At 35.3% G+C, this 18,040-nt stretch overlaps 1 protein-coding gene across 13 annotated transcripts in view; it reads left to right on the top strand.

Annotated features, from left to right (window-relative positions):
* Window positions 1–18,040, top strand: part of LOC123551157 (dynein axonemal heavy chain 1-like) — a 107,572-nt gene that overhangs the window by 60,367 nt on the left and 29,165 nt on the right. For 12 of the 13 annotated variants that reach the window (XM_053540681.1, XM_053540671.1, XM_053540683.1 and 9 more), the window contains 16 exons: window positions 556–801; window positions 1,390–1,539; window positions 1,871–2,044; window positions 2,486–2,764; window positions 3,205–3,336; window positions 3,897–4,142; window positions 4,494–4,643; window positions 4,958–5,118; window positions 5,679–5,904; window positions 8,415–8,610; window positions 10,944–11,095; window positions 11,599–11,798; window positions 12,037–12,181; window positions 12,464–12,622; window positions 12,961–13,092; window positions 13,525–13,698. In XM_053540681.1, coding sequence (XP_053396656.1) covers window positions 556–801; window positions 1,390–1,539; window positions 1,871–2,044; window positions 2,486–2,764; window positions 3,205–3,336; window positions 3,897–4,142; window positions 4,494–4,643; window positions 4,958–5,118; window positions 5,679–5,904; window positions 8,415–8,610; window positions 10,944–11,095; window positions 11,599–11,798; window positions 12,037–12,181; window positions 12,464–12,622; window positions 12,961–13,092; window positions 13,525–13,698 — 2,922 coding nt within the window. Of the gene's footprint in view, window positions 1–555; window positions 802–1,389; window positions 1,540–1,870; window positions 2,045–2,485; window positions 2,765–3,204; window positions 3,337–3,896; window positions 4,143–4,493; window positions 4,644–4,957; window positions 5,119–5,678; window positions 5,905–8,414; window positions 8,611–10,943; window positions 11,096–11,598; window positions 11,799–12,036; window positions 12,182–12,463; window positions 12,623–12,960; window positions 13,093–13,524; window positions 13,699–14,990; window positions 15,006–18,040 lie in introns of all 13 variants that reach the window. The other variant, XM_053540677.1, reaches the window with a different exon arrangement.

The following is an 18,040-nucleotide window of genomic DNA, read 5'->3' as shown; positions in this document are numbered from 1 at the left end:
TACAGACAGTTGATGGTTCTACACATGTGCCAGCTCAAAAGGTGTATCTGGTGTCTTCCTCAACCATCAAAAGCTGAAACAACTATCATCTCTATGGCTACACACTTGAACACATGAGCTTATCAGCACAATATAATCTGTGATTTTGCCATGTTACATAAAAGCCAACAACAAAAATAAGACTACCGGTAGTGTAAATTTTATAATTGGGGTAAAGACACTAAAGACAGCAAATAGGGCAGTTATTGCCACAATGTTATCTGATTGTTTCCCTTTTGGATGTCAGATTTTACAGAACTTGTTCAAAAGTTGTTGTAAAAAAGAAATGTTTTTCTGACTGGTTTAATAGGAAAATAAATTTAACAGAATGGAACTTTTACTGTCAAACTGATTGACTTCTTTAGAAATATTTTCACACGTAAATTTCAAACATTTGTAGTATACGTTGTTTTTCTTCTTATTACACCCTTAAAGGTTTTTAACGAAACATTATTTCTGGAGTGAATCATTATATTGTTTCTTCTTTAAATAAAATGTCTTTTTGGTTTAATTCAGTTGTTGACAACCGCAGAAGAAGTGGACAAACTCCAGGAAGAGTTGGCGACCATGAAACCACTGTTGGAGGAAGCTGTGAAAGAATCAATCAGTACAATGGAGAAGATCTCCAAGGATACAATAGTGGCTGAGGAGACAAAGTCGGTTGTGCAGACTGAAGAAGCTGCCGCCACTATCAAAGCTCAAGAAACACAAGCAATTGCTGATGATGCTCAGAGAGATCTGAATGAAGCTTTACCTGCTCTCGTAAGATTTCTTTCTTAAAACCATTCATGCAATCTGAGAACAATATATTGAGAAAGGTGTTGGTCAAATTATGTGGAGAATTATATGGGGCAATTATACCCTTTGCAGGAATTTCAACTGTATCTCTGCCTTCCAACATTAGTTTTGGCACAAGGTTAAAAAACTGAACTTTGAGGCCAGTCTCAAAACTACAACATCTGATTGGTTGTTTGTGAACACAAATTTGAAATTGACCAATGAGATGGCTGTATTCTGAGACTGGTCTACAGAGTAATTCAGCTTTCACTAAGTTGAAGCACATTAATCATTATGATCTTCTTTTCTAGCTTTAATTACAAGACCATCTGACAAGTAATTCTTTTGAGGGACATGAGTTTTTTCTTATTCCTCGAAAAAGGCAGATATCCCTTGTGATAGTTTCATGAAAAAATAATTTCTTTTAGCTCAATTGTTTGTAAGCTGCTTAATATAAATTACTGGTAGATTCTGACAGAAATACAAATTCTTTTTACTAGCTAAGTCTTAAAACATGAAATTGATAAATTTGTTTGATAAGTAAGCACTGATTTTCACGATTGTGGATTATAGGACGCTGCTGTAGCCAGTTTGAAGTCACTGAACAAGAATGATGTAGTGGAGGTACGAGCTATGCAGAGACCACCAGATGGTGTGAAGATGGTCATTGAAGCTGTTTGTATCATGAAGGGGATTAAACCAAAGAGAGTGGCAGGAGATAAGGTTTGGTTTATATCTTAAATGTTACATAAAAGTTGCTTTTAGTGTGTTGGTCTTGCAGGCTTGCAGAAACATTTTCAGTAACATTTCGTTTAACTGGTTAACCATTTTTTATTTCTTTATTTGTGTATGCTCTAATAGTTTTGGGGTTTTTATTTGTGACTTTTGATTAAGGTTGTAAATGAGCTAAATTTTTAATGCACAATGTTACTGGTTCGAGGTACATGAATACATGTTCTGAATACTGTAAAATCTAGACCTTTTGATAGGATTTGTACTCTGAACAAGCTAGAAATGATGTCATATGTTTAGAGTGTATTGTGTATTTTTATAGCCTGGACAGAAGATAGATGATTACTGGGAACCAGGTAAAGCCCTGTTGTCAGACCCTGGCAAGTTCCTCGAGAGTCTGTTCAAGTTTGACAAGGACAATATTCCAGACTCAGTGATCAAACTTATTCAGCCCTACATAGATGATGAAGCCTTTACCCCTGCTGCTATAGCCAAGGTAAGTGCCCATGTTGTTTCTGTAAAATTCAACATTTGTAGCAAGGTTATATATGTCAGGGAGAGTGGTTGTTTTGTAATTAAAGCCTCTCCACATAGGTTATGGGTTGTGTTTTTTTTTTTGTAATTTAGAACCCTTTTCATGATAGACACGTTCAAAGGCACTTCACATATAACAACTGCAGCCACACAAGGTGCGAAATCATCCTCTACTAGTACAGACACAGAGCAATCTGAGAGGTACAGAGTGAGATAAAGCCCCCAGAACAGACAGAGAGAACTTTTCAGATACAGACGTGTCCGGCTAACTTAGCCTAGCTCTTTTCGAATAGACAGTCTGGTTCTTTAACGTGCCCGGTATATAGCACCGATACACGCAAAGCCGTCTTTCCTGGGAATAACCAGTACAGGCCTCTACTTACTGTTCTTGTTTCAATTCCAGGTCTCAAAAGCTTGTACATCTATCTGCATGTGGACAGGGGCTATGCACAAATATCACTTTGTTGCAAAAGGTGTAGCACCTAAGCGTGAACGCCTCCGTGTCGCTTCTGAAGAGCTGGCCGAGACACAGCGTATTCTAGCTGCAGCTAAAGCAAGACTGGCAGAAGTTGAGGAAGGTATTGCAACACTTCAAGCCAAGTATGATGACTGTGTGAGGAAAAAGGATGAATTGGAACAAAAGTGTTCAGAGTGTGAAGGACGTCTTGTAAGAGCTGACAAGGTGCGTACCTTACCTAATGGACATACCTTTTGAGAAAAAAAAACAAAAACGCCGTAAACACCGATATTTTTGATTATTTTTTTTCAAAATATCAGTATGTAGTTTATATTATACAATAATAGACATAGCCACAAGTGGAAGTTAAGTCCTGTTGTTCGCAAGTGAAAGCTACTTGAATTTACAGGTAAAGTAAAGGAATTTTCTTATAAATACGTTTTTTCAATGATTTTATTTGAGATTTTTAGGTGTTATTGAACTTTTAAGAAGTTCTATTAAACCATGGCTCTTTCAGTCTGTTGGTTTTTGTTGCATTTGCAGTCTTCAAAATTTAAGCAGCTGAACATTAATTTTAAGTAGTTTGCTAGAGATTTATTGACATTTTACTGAATTTTCTGTCAATCCTGTTGCTGTCTCCGACAAACCACTATACTCTATTGTAGCTTATTGGTGGATTAGCTGATGAGAAGGAGAGATGGAAGGTGTCGGTTGAAAAGCTTGAATCGGTCATTAACAACTTTGTAGGTGATGTGCTGGTGTCCTCGGGATATGTTGCATATCTTGGAACATTCACTGTAAGTATATTGGGATCATAAGAAATACAGTGGAGTCTCTCTAATCCGAACATGCTTGGACCAGAAAAGAAGTTCGGATTAGAGAGGTTTTCGGACTAGAAAGGTTTCTATTTTTGACCAAAAATGTTTGCTGTTTGTTAAACATGATGTGTATATCCATCTACTCGTGAATGGATTAATAAACATAATTAATGTATAAGCAACATGTAGCTATAATCCTGTCTCACACCACTTGTCTTTTATAAGAATCAGCCATGCATGTCTGTGGATACACTTCATAACATCATTAGTTATGTGTCATCATTAATATAATCTGTTCAGTGGAAGATGTTGTAACAATATAAAATGGTCAGAATTGTGAGGGGGGAAAAATTGCTCTGTGGTAATAATAAAATCTCATCTTAAGTTTGAAATAGCTCCAAAAACTTTGTTGAAACATGTTTTTGAAAAAAAAGTCTCAAACTTGCATGGGATTTCGTTATCTAAATTCACCCGATTTCCATAACTGTTGATCTTCAAAAATTCCCTTTGTAATACACATATCCATAATTATTTTCTAGGGCAAGTATAGGCACAGTATGCAGGAAGAATGGGTGGCAGCATTAGACAGTAACAAAGTACCACGCACAGATGAGCCAACCCTTATAGCTACCCTGAGTGACCCCGTCAAGGTACGAAGCTGGCAGATATATGGTCTACCAAAGGACAACTTGTCTGTTGAGAATGGTGTAATCGTACAGTTCTCCAGAAGATGGCCACTCTTTATAGATCCACAGGGACAAGCAAATAGATGGGTGAAAAGTATGGTATGTACTTAAAACAAAATTGTTTAAGAAATTTGTTTAGACATAACAGGTTTTTGTAAAATTGGTGTCAGAACATTTATATTCAAAGGAAAATAACTTTTGTGCAAAGGAAAATAGCTTAAACAAAATGGATCTGTTTTAAAAAAAAAACCATTACATTTTCATTCCAAAGAAAACTACCTAAAGTTAAAGAGATCAAGTTTAACATAGAACGATAAACCTGTCATTGTGAATCAGTAAAAATAATTAATATCATTCATTCACTCATTATCTCATTCATTCATTCATTCACTCATTCATTCATTCATTCATTCATTCATTCCTATATTCATTCATTCAACTATTCTACAGGAAAAAGACAATGGTCTGGATGTGATCAAATTATCAGACAAGGATTTCTTACGTAGTTTGGAGAATGCTGTAAGATTTGGCAAACCATGTCTACTGGAGAACATACAGACAGAACTGGATCCTGCTCTAGAACCTATTCTTCTTAGACAGGTATGACTTAATTTTAACTTGTTACATCAATGTTAAATTACAATAAAGGTGATAGGAATGCTAAAGGCTCTATATTCTGAAAGAACATTAGACATCTGACCTTGACGTCAAGGGTTCAAATCACGTCAGCGATGGACTTTGAGCACCGTCTTTTCAAGCACTTACCAAAGAACAGTACTGCTTAGAAGTCAGAGAAGCAGTCATTGAGCATGTTTACATAATTAAATAAACTTTGGATGTGAAAAAGTTCAGTTTAGTTATAACTAAACATTTCATACTTAACTTATTTTTAACTTGTTTTTTTTTTTTTACAGACATTCAAACAGCAGGGTAGCACAGTGATCAAGCTTGGTGATGCTGTAATTCCATACCACGATGATTTTAAGTTCTACATCACTACCAAGTTACCTAACCCACATTACACTCCGGAGGTCTCCACTAAAGTCTCCATTGTCAACTTTACTCTGTCTCCAAGGTAACAGTTTGCTGAAGTTTGTCTTTTAGTTAGTAGGTCTCCCTTTCAGTTTTAACACACTTTTTCATAATATTTTATAAAGTTTCATTTAGAGAGTACACTTACCTAGCTATTACGTGGCGTTTTCAGTGGATACAGAAATATTTTATAAATTTGTTTAGAGAATACTTTGCCTTCATTTATCTTTACTTTGATTTAAGGGTTTACCTAGGTCTGACAGACTTCACTTACTTATTTTTCATGAAGTAGATTATAAAAGATGTAATTCTGGCTTTATGAATTTTTAACATTGAATCAAGTCTTCTCTTTTAATAATGTAAAATCAATAATATTTGGGGAGGGCGGACTAATTTTCATGTATCAGTGTTGTGTCATTTCCTGAAATTAAATCTCAGTGAAAGAATAAAATTCCATTCATTGTGTCTTTCAATGTTGAAATCCTTAAATTCATATCCCTACAAAATACCAGTTTTGGTCAGTAATTTCACGCCCCCCCCCCCCCCACCCCCCCAAAAACTGGAATAATTTCACAGTAAGCATATTTTTCTTCAATATTTCAGTGGTCTAGAGGACCAGATGTTGGGTATTGTTGTTGCTGAGGAAAGACCTGATCTTGAAGAGGCCAAGAACCAGCTGATTGTCAGCAATGCAAAGATGAAGCAGGAGTTGAAGGAGATTGAGAACAAGATCTTGTATAGACTGAGTACGTCCGAGGGCAGTCCTGTAGATGATATAGATCTCATCCACACTCTTGAGGCTTCCAAGATCAAGTCAATGGAAATTTCTGTATGTAACATTCAGTGCTATATCCTTCAAAGTTCCATTGTGCTTTAAATTTTTGTTCTTTAAAAAAGTCACTGTAATGATTCCATATTCAAATATGGTATACATACTCCATCTGATTAACCTTTACCCTGCTCAATTTCTAAAATGGACTGGTCTATCATTCAGTTTAGGCAGTACCATTTATTATTCAAAGGGGTGTTCACGGAAAATTTACTGACTGAACAGCGAAATGTGCAGACCAAGATCAGCCTACAAGGATGTGCAAGCTCATCTTTGTCGGCACTGGTCGCAAAGGCAGAATGACTTGCTGCCAGCAGGCTAAAGGTTAAAGTGAGGATGTTGTAAGATAATGCAGAAATCAGATTACAGTATCCAGGAGATGTTGTAGATGAAACTATGAAATTATTTGTTGGCTGGCCTGAAATTTTGAGGCTTCAGCAAAAATAGTTATTTCTTGGGGACATGAATTTGTAAATTTGAAACTTCAGACATGATGTGTGTAGGAAATTTATTTAGTTGTTATGATTTAATTTTGTGGTTTTGTTTGAAAGGTCCACAAAAGCCACGAAAATTAGTGGCTATGAATATTAATGATTCTGTAAGAAGTGAAATACAGTTTAAAATTAAATTAATTCCACAAAATAAACCAGTTTTTGTGCATGTATCTGACAAATTATCCTGTTTAGCATTTTTTTGCCCAATTTCAACAGCTCATTTATACTGTGTGATCAACTGGAGATCAATAATTTAAAAGTGTTCGTAGATTTTGGAAGCCTATGTAGTTTTTAGCTCACCTGTCACATAGTGACAAGGTGAGCTTTTGTGATCACCCTTCGTCCGTCGTCAGTCCGTCCGTCCGTGCGTCAACAATTTCGTGTCTGCACAATAGTGGTTTCGTTTATGATTTTATTTTAACCAAACTTGCACACAACTTGTAACACCATAAGATCTCGGTTCCTTTCTTGAACTGGCCAGATCCCATAATGGGTTCCAGAGTTATGGCCCCTGAAAGGGCCAAAATTAGCTATTTTGACCTTGTCTGCACAGTAGCAGCTTTATTTATGATTTGATTTTTACCAAACTAGCACACAACTTGTATCACCATAAGATCTCGGTTCCTTTCTTGAATTGGCGAGATCCCATTATGGGTTCCAGAGTTATGGCCCCTGAAAGGGCCAAAATTAGCTATTTTGACCTTGTCTGCACAGTAGCAGCTTTATTCATAATTTGATTTTAACCAAACTGGCACACAACTTGTATCACCATAAGATCTTGGTTCCTTTCTTGAACTGGCCAGATTCCATTATGGGTTCCAGAGTTATGGCCCCTGAAAGGGCCAGAATTAGCTATTTTGACCTTGTCTGCACAATAGCAGCTTCATTTATGATTTGATTTTAACCAAACTGGCATACAACTTGTATCAGCAGAAGATCTTGGTTCCTTTCTTGAACTGGCGAGATTCCATTATGGGTTCCAGAGTTATGGCTCCTGAAAGGGCCAGAATAACCTATTTTGACCTTGTCTGCACAATAGCAGCTTCATTTTTGATTTGAATTTAATCAAACTTGCATAAAACTTGTGTCACCATAAGATCTTGATTCCTTAGTTGAACCAGCCAGATCCCATAATGGGTTCCAAAGTTATGGCCCCTGAAAGGGGCACAATAGCAGCTTCATTTATGATTCGATTTTAACCAAATTTGCACACAACTTGTATCACCACAAGATCTTGGTTCTTTTCTTGAACTGGCCAGATTTCTTCATGGGTTCCAGAGTTATGGCCCCTTAAAGGTCCAAAATTGGCTATTTTGGCTTTTGCAGCCATATAGAGACTTCATTTATGGTTTTATTTGATACAAACTTCCAAAATAACTTCAACAACAATAATTCTTGGATTCCATGACAAATCAGATCCAAGCATAGGTTCAGAGTTATTTTATATCTGATTACCTCCCCTGATTGTAATCAAAATGGATTTATATCAGTAAGTACTTATAGGACTTATTTGAAATTTCATTATTGTCATTAGTTGGACTGAGCCAATCAGGGTAGATAACTATGGACTGATTTTATGTCAAATTACCTCCCTTTATTTCAAATTAAAATGGGTATATCTCTGTAACTGATGAAGATACTGATCTGAAATTTCATTTATGTCAACAGATTTATTTGGCAGATCTTTTGTTCACTTACAATAATTTTTTTTTTTATTACTTCCCTTTTACGTTACTATAAATAGCTTATATTTAGTAACTTTTTTATTATTGGCCGTAGGGAAAAACCGAGACCACTTTTCTGTGGTACAACATGGATGGTACCTCCAATTTTTAGGTGTATTTTGACATATCTGTACCTTGTAAGAATTTTTTTCTTTTTGGTTAAATTTCTTCCCTTTGTTGTGCCTGTCCTTTGGAAGTGCAATGATAACAGGTGAGCGATATAGGGCCATCATGGCCCCCTTGTTGTTAGAATGTAAACAAAATAACCAACCACACATATGAATATTTCCAGGCTAAAGTGTTGGTAGCAGAACAGACAGAGAAGGATATTGATATAACAAGAATGCAGTATATCCCTGTAGCTGTGAACACACAGATCTTGTTCTTCTGTGTTGCCGACATGGCAAACATTGATCCTATGTACCAGTACTCCCTCGAGTGGTTCGTCAATATCTTCCTTGGTGGAATCAGTAATGCTGAAAGGGCAGGTGAGATAGTTGTCTAATTTTAAATTTCTAAAACAAAACCCAGCAAAAACTAAACTTTTGGTGTCTAATATTTATAACAACAACAACAAGATGAGGAGAGTTAGAACCAAAATGTTTCCCGTAGCAAGTTTTAATTACGTAAATGTTGATATCATTCTGTTAACAGACAGCATGTGTCATTGCATACTGGCAGTCTGCTATTTCTAGTTTCTATAACTTTATGAATTTTGTTCCAATGAATTTTGTTCGAAAACTTTTACTGGAAGTATTTTACCTGTAAAATATCAACATTTACAAAGAATTTCTTACTAATAAAAGACTAACTGTTTGAAGCTAATATAATCCTTTGTGTGTAAATACTTGCTCAAGAAAGCAGAATACTTTGATCTAATCTGAAAGAAAGTCCCTTCTAATGATCTTCAGTGGTTTCCTTTATTTCATTATAACCATATGTACAATTTTATAATTATTGTCTATCTTACAGGTGAAAAAGGTAAGGACATATTAAGTAAATGTATGCGCACATATATACATATATACACACATATGCAAAACTTTTCTTTCTCTTATCCTGCATTGTAAACTTGCTTGCACTTTCTCCAAATTATGCACCTTTTTACTTGACTTTCTTCATGTGAGGAAGCCATCCAGCTGGCTTACGGAAGGTCGGTGGTTCTACCCAGGTGCCCGCTCGTGATGAAATAATGCACGGAGGGCCACCTGGGGTCTTCCTTCACCATCAAAGCTGGAAAATCTAAGATATGGTGAAATGTTCACTGTTTATTATCCATTCTCATGCATCAGAAGTTCATCAAAATCCCGAGAGGAATCATTCGGGGAACCATGGTTACCGTAGACCTCTGGTATGCGAGAATGATTATTATGATCATGCAATGAAAAACAGTGCCCTGCAAAGAGCAAAAATTGTTTATTATTAAATGACTTCTAATGTAAATTGCTCGTCCATACGTTGTGTTTTGTGCCATTTACTGTTCTGTAGCTCAATAAAAGTTTGATGGGCTGCAAGTCAAAACTTCAGGTTGATTTCTAATGTCACTTCCAAAATAGATGATTGCCAGACAACAAGTATATATTATATTCTTCTAAACAACCTGAATTTTCCGATTCAGATTTAAGTATTCATATATAAGATGTCTAGTATGTGCTTTTTTCTCTATTTTTTTTTTTTGTTGCAAAGCCTAGACGTAAAGACATTACCTTTTTTCTTTTGTAATTCATTGCTTAAAATTCTTCAATATTAGACTTGTGAAAAAAAAAAGATGGATGTAATGTATTTCCGCCCTAAAAATGGATATCAGCTAGTATTTCAGTATTCTATGTAGAGCATAGTTCTATCTATCTTCATGTAACTATATAGATAACTTAAAGAGTGTATGTATTTTGTTGGGAGGAGAAGGCAATAGCAGAGAAGACTTCACCATTGTTGGTTGCACTGTACGCTTCCAAAGGATCTTCTTACAGATTTTATTGGCATAAAACTACATACTTTTACAAAACTAAAGAAATGAAACTATTTTGTTTAATTGTGTCTAGTGTTGACATGGGATAGAATTTGCCAATAAGAAGTACGGTGTCAGAAAAATATCATTTGTGACACACTTCCCTCGCAATTTTTCATCTGAAATTGCTTCACATTAATGGTGCATGTATTGCTTTTTCTGGACGGTGGATGTCACATTATTCTTGTAAAATAAGCTTAAAGAAGATTTATTGCTGAACAAGTTTTCTATTTTCTGAATGTGCATCATTGCTGTATTTAAGCACATGTTTGTAGCAGAAGCACAGTTTGATATGTATGAAAATAGAGTTTGCATGTTAACACATGCATGGGAAACCTAGAATATTATCATTACTCTTGTCGTTTTAACCTTTAGTCTGCTGGCGGCAAGTGATTCTGCCTTTGTGACCTGTGTAGACCAAGATCAGCCTGCACGTCCATGCAGTCTGATCATGGTCTGCACTGTTCGCTATTCATTTAGTAAATTTTCAGTAAAAACACCCCTTCAAATGATAAATGGTATTGCCAAAATTGAATGATGGACCATTCCATCATAGAAATTTAGTAGGCTAAGGGTTAAGGACAGTTGTCTCTTTTCAAGTAAATAAAAATTTTGGAAAATATTTGTAAGGAAAACAATGATATATGTGAAAACCTAGAGAAATATTTGATAATGTTAGAAATCAGTAACTTAAGGCATATTTTTATCCAGAATAATTTTGATTTCTTGAATTCATACAACTAAATGGGTTACTTATACAAATTTTTACATAACTTAGGAATCAGTTATAAGTAGAGATTGTGTATTTTTCAGATAACCTTGCTCAGAGAGTGGAGAATATCAACAAATACTTCACATTCAGTCTCTATAGTAACGTGTGTAGATCGTTGTTTGAGAAACACAAGCTTCTGTTTGCTTTCCTTCTTAGTACACGTATCAAACAGTACAACAACCTTATTGACATGGTATGTAGAACAGTAAATATCATTTGAGCTGCAACATCGTGCATTTGTGACCAGCATGGATCCAGACCAGCCTGCGCATCTGGGCAGTCTGGTCAGGATCCATACCGTTTGCTAACAGTTTTTCTAATTGCAGTAGGGTTTGAAAGCAAACAGTATGGATCCTGACCAGACTGCGCAGATGTGCAGGCTGGTCGCAAATGCACTATGTTGGTTTTCACATGGTACGGCTCATTTATAGTTCAAACCATTATGTAATTCTAGTTTTAGTCCATAAAATAAATTTCAGACTTTTATTTCATGGTCGCCTTTTCTGTAATATGTTTAATCAACTTGGTGCGGACAAACTTTATTCAAGTCAAGCCACAAGAATTTGATTTTGTTTGCAGAACAGTCATATTCATTTGTAAAATAAACTGGTATTGCACTTTTTTTTGCTGATGCCAATTCTATTTGTAATGCCTATAAAACGCTTTATCATCAATCTTGCATTTATACTATTTCAGGATGAGTGGCGTTTCTTCCTGGCTGGAGGCACAGTCAAACCAAAGAACATAGAGAACCCGTCCCCAGACTGGGTATCATCAAGGTCCTGGAATGATATCCTTACATCAGCTGTTCTTCCAAAGTTTGCAAACTTTCCAGAGGACTTCAAGAACCATCTAGATGGCTTTAAGAAAATATTTGACAGTCCAGAACCTCACAGGTTAGTTGTGTTTCTGTGGACATTATTGATTTTTAATTTTTAGTCTTACTTAACCCCTCCCTTCAAGAAAGAAGATGTTAGTGTGGTATGCATGTTTGTTATAAAAGAATTACCTAGGAAAAAGATTAACTAATTTAGAAACATTAAACATTACCATAATGTTGCTAAATTTAATCAAACTTACATAATCTAAACAGTAATTTCGCAGTTAGTATATAAATATATTTTATGATTACAGAGAGCCGTTGCCAGGCAACTGGAATACAGACCTAGATTCCTTCCAGAAGATGATTGTACTTAAATGTTTGAGAACAGACAAGATCACTGAAGCCATGCAGGACTATGTTGCTGAAAGTCTCGGACAGAGATTTATTGAACCTCAGGTATGTTAACAGCCCTGTTCTAGAACCTTGGATATGTAAACATCACTTTTCCAGACAGACATTTATTGGACCTCAAAAAGTATATTAAGATTACTGTTCCAGACAGAGATTTAACATACCTCAAGAATTATAGATAATTTACAGACCAAACATCCTGAAACACTTGTAACAGTTCTCTTTATTGCTTATAAGAAAGAACCTTTAATCATCGTGATAAAATGTAAAATTTATGTATAAAACGAAATACCTCCATCTTACCATCAATACTATCTTTAATTTCAGACTGCAGATTTACACTTGGTATTCAAAGATTCCTCGCCAACCACACCATTGATTTTCGTCCTGTCGACAGGTACTGACCCAGCTGCTGATCTCTACAAGTTTGCGGAAGAGATGAGATTTGGCAAGAAACTTAGTGCCATCTCACTCGGCCAGGGACAGGTACAATACAATACTGAAAATACTCTTTTGTTTGGCCATATAGTTCAAACTTTATGAAATTTGCATATCAGCCAATTGTAAAGGTGTTTGCAGCCATTTTTCTTTGATAGAAATAGCTTATCATTTTCTGATAATTTTTATTTTCATAACAGAATGTTTCTTATGTAGTAGTATTTTTAGGAATATTTAGTTCACCATCTTAGAATTTAAATGACCAAGGTTTTCCCAATAAATGCACACAACACTTGATTCAGTCTATATATATATATGTATATTAATGAAGGTGAAGTTAGAAAAGCTGAAAGTTTTTGTTTTCTCAAACCTTTTGAACTTTTTAGGGACCTCGTGCTGAGGCAATGATGCGTAGTGCTATGGAGCGTGGAAAATGGGTGTTCTTCCAGAATTGTCACTTGGCGCCAAGTTTCATGCCGGCTTTAGAAAGAATGATAGAACAGATTGATCCTGATAAGGTAAATTAATTAATGTTATTCTATCTGTATGCCATTTTGAGAACTTGTTATTACCTATTAATAATAAAATATGTATCATAAGAAACAGTTGTGCAAAGCTGAAAAACTTTACCCAGTTTTAATCAGGAACAAACTTGATGATGACAGAACATTCAGATTTGATATTTGCTTACTTTGATAGTGATTTTCATAATTTAAAATCTTTTGATTGCCAATATCAGCTCAAAATTTTATGTCAGGAAGTTGTGAAAGGAGTTACTGCCTGGTAGTTATAGTCCTGTATCCCACTGTCAACTATGTATCTCTTGAACAGACACTGACTTTCTCTGCTTTTACATTTTGTGAAAGAGAAATAATTTTTTGATTTTTGTTGTATAAAACAAATGCAGATTTTGTCTTCTTTTGATATAGTGTATGAATGTTGTATTCTAGGTGCATCGAGATTTCCGACTGTGGTTGACCAGTATGCCAAGCGCCAAGTTCCCGGTGTTTATCCTACAGAATGGTTCAAAGATGACTGTTGAACCGCCACGTGGACTCAAGGCCAATTTGCTAAAGAATTACTCCAACTTCAGTGACGACTTTTTCAACACTACAGGCGAAAAGGTATGATTTACTGTATTTTATAATCTTTTACTTTTTCGGACTAAGAATTTGTGAAGTATTTGTTTCTAATATTTCAAGAAGAGTGACATAGTTTGTAATTGAAATACTGTAAAAGCAGAAATTTTCGTGAGGGTTTAATTTTTCGCTATATTCGCGAGGCCCTACATATTGAGAAAATTAATCCTCACTTAAATATTCACCATTAGACTAAGTATAGCTCAAATTCAAGTATGATACCATTTTTACATTTCACGAATATTAAATTATGCGAACATACTCAAAATTTCAAATTTGCAAAATTTTGTCACAGCGAAAATATGTGCTTTTACATTAAAGGAATGAGTCTCCGGTCATAAGCTATATCTTCTTGAGAATTTTTCCCGAATTGTGAAAAAAAAAGAGTGACATTTACTATGTTTAATACTTGATGCAGTGGTTAATAAAAAGGAACAGATCATATTACACTAAATAAGGACCTTTATTGTTGAAGAAATTATGAAAAATAATTTGAATAGTAAGCAATTTTTATATGTTTAAAATTTATAAGTACAATTTTTTCTTATTGTAGCTTCAAAGTTCTTAATTCTGTGATGTATCAGTTGTTATGCTGAAGATAAAGCTGATGTTGAGAAACTTGCAGTTAATCTTACTGTTCAGTGTGTATACAAAAGTGCTCACAGATAATTGAGCCGCGCCATGAGAAAACCAACATAGCGGCTTTGCGACCAGCCTGTGCATCCACGCAGTCTGGTCAGAATCCATGCTTTTTTGCTTTCAAAGCCTATTGGAATTAGAAAAACTGCTACTGAAAAGCATGGATCCTGACCAGATCCTCGCAGGCTGGTCTGGATCCATGCTGGTCGCAAACCCACTATGTTGGTTTTCTCATAGCGCGGCTCAATTTATTATAAGCAGTAGAAAGAAACTTTTTTCAAAGTTAAAAAATACTTTTCTTGAGAGATGAACAGGCAGTACAGTGTTCCTTTCTTTTTTTAAGACAAGATTGGCAGTATTTTTTAAAGACAAAAAAAGGGAATAAAATGTGCCTTTTTTTAAAGACAAAGGGAAAGCAGTAAAATGTACCCATTTTTGAACAGAAAAGGCAGAAAAACTTGTTTTTTTTTTTTTTTATATTTTGTTACCTTTTTACAGTATATTTTGCTTACATGGTTTTGACTACTGCAAAACAGAAAATTTTCAAGCTTCACACTTGATAAAAGCTTGGCAAAAAAGCTTGCATAATCTGATACTGTTTGGTTTAATTCAATATATATATATGTCTGGTTTTAAAGAAAAAAATGGAAAGGGTGAGTTACAAATTGAGATATATCCAGAGTTTATATAGACAGAATATATCTGGAAACCTGTAGCCATTCTTTGTAGCACATTTTATAGACTATACAATTTTTCTGATAGATTTTTAACATGTCTAGATGAATTTTACTCTCTTGTATCCTTCCTGGTGTAGGGTAATATATTTCTAAAATGAGCCGCACCATGAGAAAACCAACATAGTGCATTTGTGACCAGCATGGATAAGACCAGCCTGCGCATCCGCACAGTCTGGTCAGGATCCATACTGTCCACTTCCATACCCTATTGCAATTAGACAAACCGTTACGGAACAGTATGGATCCTGACCAGACTGCGCAGATGCACAGGCTGGTCTGGATCCATGCTGGTTGCAAATGCACTATGTTGGTTTTCTCATGGTGCGGCTCAAAATAGTTACAGCTATCTTAGTCTGGTTCTGTCAATACCAGTACTAGTTACTTGGTACAAGTTTAGAGGAATAATTGCAGTAGACAAGATGTATTTATAAAGTCGGGATAAGACATGGATTTTTTTTTGTGTTATAGCATCTGCAGAATCCCGAGGGATTTGGTTGGTGCCCCAGCTCGGTAGGGCAAGGGCACCAACATATCCCGAGGGATTATGAAGATGTTATAACACAAAATGAACATGCGCTAACACTATTCTAGCATAAAACATGTAAAAACTAATGAATAAATAGATATATTGTCCCGTGACATCATTAAATTTTCATGAAATGCACAGGAATATCTGCGTTGTTTCATCATGTTGACTTCATTTCCTTTTGTACTATCTGTTTTGGGGCCATAATATGTTTACACATTGCCACAAAATGTGCATATATAAAAAGATGTTTTAACAGCATGTGAGCGGGAGAATCTCTCTGTTAACACATGTAAGTGAGAAGAACACGGTTTTATGCTAGAATATATTTATAACATAATTTATATTCAGTAATGAAAGATGAGTACTTTGAATGAACTAGCTGGTGTTTTTTTTTAAGATAAGATAGATTTGTATGAAAAAAAAATAGTTTAAATGAATTAGTATGAAAAGACATATTAAGAAATTAGTATGAAAAGAAGTATTAAGGAATTAGCATGAAAAGAAAAAATATTCAGCATACCTTTCTGCAGGCGCAAATAAAATTGGTCAGTTTTAACTGAAGCAAATTATAGTTTGTCTGCAATTTTAACACTGGAATTCTTTTCTTAGAGCATTTAATCTAAATTGAAATCTGTTGCAGATCATTGCTAGTGACAGTTTTCCAATAAAATCCACAATGTCATCTGTTCTAGATTAAATTAATTTAGTTTTAGAAATCCAGAAACTGTTATAATACTTACTTTTTAAACTTTCGATTTCATTCTTTTACATACTTTAAGCATGTACCCCTTTCAACTTACCTTTACTATTTCTACCTTCTTCTTTTTCTCATTTTTTATTTCAAAATTAAGTAATATATGTATTAGGGATGTCAACGAATACCAAAACTGGTATCCGAATATTCGGTCAACCATCCGAACGAATATCCGGATATTCGTTCATGCACATAACCTCTTTTTTTCTGAGGACCTAAACGTGTTTATTATAAGGGCTTATGATGTTTTTTCTAGTACCAGTCGTGCTTGCAACATATTAGCGGTCGCCATTTTGAAATGGAAGAAAGGTAACTCTTACAAGATTTTTCTACTTTCGGTTTAGTTTTATAATGCAAACTGAAAAGATACGAATCGTGTTTTTCATTTATATGTAACTATTTATATGAGGCCGGGTCCAGAATATTTTCTTTCAAAAATTGGCTTAATATAATTGCAAACTCATTATGAAAAGACGGATTTGTTTCTTTGATTACACAAACACAGTAATGAAACGACGTAGAAAGTTTGTTTCGTTTATTACACAAAAAGCATAATAGATATGGTGAATAAAACAATTTTCACGCTGTAAACTAGCAACTAAAGTTATAACAACAATGCAAACTTCAAATATCAATAGATTGTCTTTAGCAACGACGTTTTCAAATTGATTGGATATATAATTGGGATATACATGTATAATGTCTTTTGAAATTTTCCCAATTACAAAATCACTTAATCAAATTCAGTCGTAACTGAGTCTATAATGTTCACACAAGTTCGAGTGTTTGCACTTACACAGAAGTAATGTCCTTAGACACTTTGTTTTTGTTCAGAAAAATAATGTTATCCACGAGGTCACTGGACAGTCTGTTTCTCAACTTATTTATCAAAAGTCCGGCGGAAGAAAATATTTGTTCCGACGGAACTGATGTTGCGGGCACAGCTAGAACCTTTTTTGCAATGAGAGCAATCTTAGGAAATCTGTGTTCATTATTTTTCCACCACTCTAGAGTATCGACGTCCTTATATATTTTTTCCGACAGATAGCACATAATTTCGTCACTACTATCGTCTTTCTCCGGTGATTCTATACACAGAAAATCAAGTTTGCGCCGTTTTGGTTTTGGTTCACTATCACTTTCACCCGAGATTCGTAACGGCATTTCGTCGATTTTACTTTCCAACATTTCATGAGTTGCCTTGCGTTGTTCACGTGTCAGAAATCCGAGCCGTTTATACTTGGGATCAAGAAGTGATGCCAACATAGGCACCGTTGAAGCAGTGTCCACAGAGTCAGGCTTAAAACGCCTGATGAACTCTCCCCTTATAGTGTCCTTCACCTTCGCGATTAGTCCACTATCATCACTTGTGCGTTTGAGACAACCGTTTATTAATCCAAACACGATCGGATATATCTCTGAGCAAGACACATACTGATCAGAGCACATGTACGTTGTAACGTCCGTGAGAATATGTAACACATCACAGAGATCACTGATAATGTCCCATTCGTGATCCTTCAACAGAAGCGCACTATCATTCTTGCTAGTGATGCTAGTATCCAGCATAATGTCCGTTAACACGTGTCTTTGCTCAGATACACGTTGTAACATGTTGTAGGTGGAATTCCATCGGGTAACAACGTCCTGTTGAAGCTCGTGCTCGGG

This window comes from Mercenaria mercenaria, chromosome 4 (genome assembly GCF_021730395.1).
Source record: "Mercenaria mercenaria strain notata chromosome 4, MADL_Memer_1, whole genome shotgun sequence".
Lineage (NCBI taxonomy): Eukaryota > Metazoa > Mollusca > Bivalvia > Venerida > Veneridae > Mercenaria > Mercenaria mercenaria.
The sequence above is the reverse complement of the archived record's forward strand: the minus strand, read 5'-3'. Positions and strand labels throughout refer to the sequence as shown.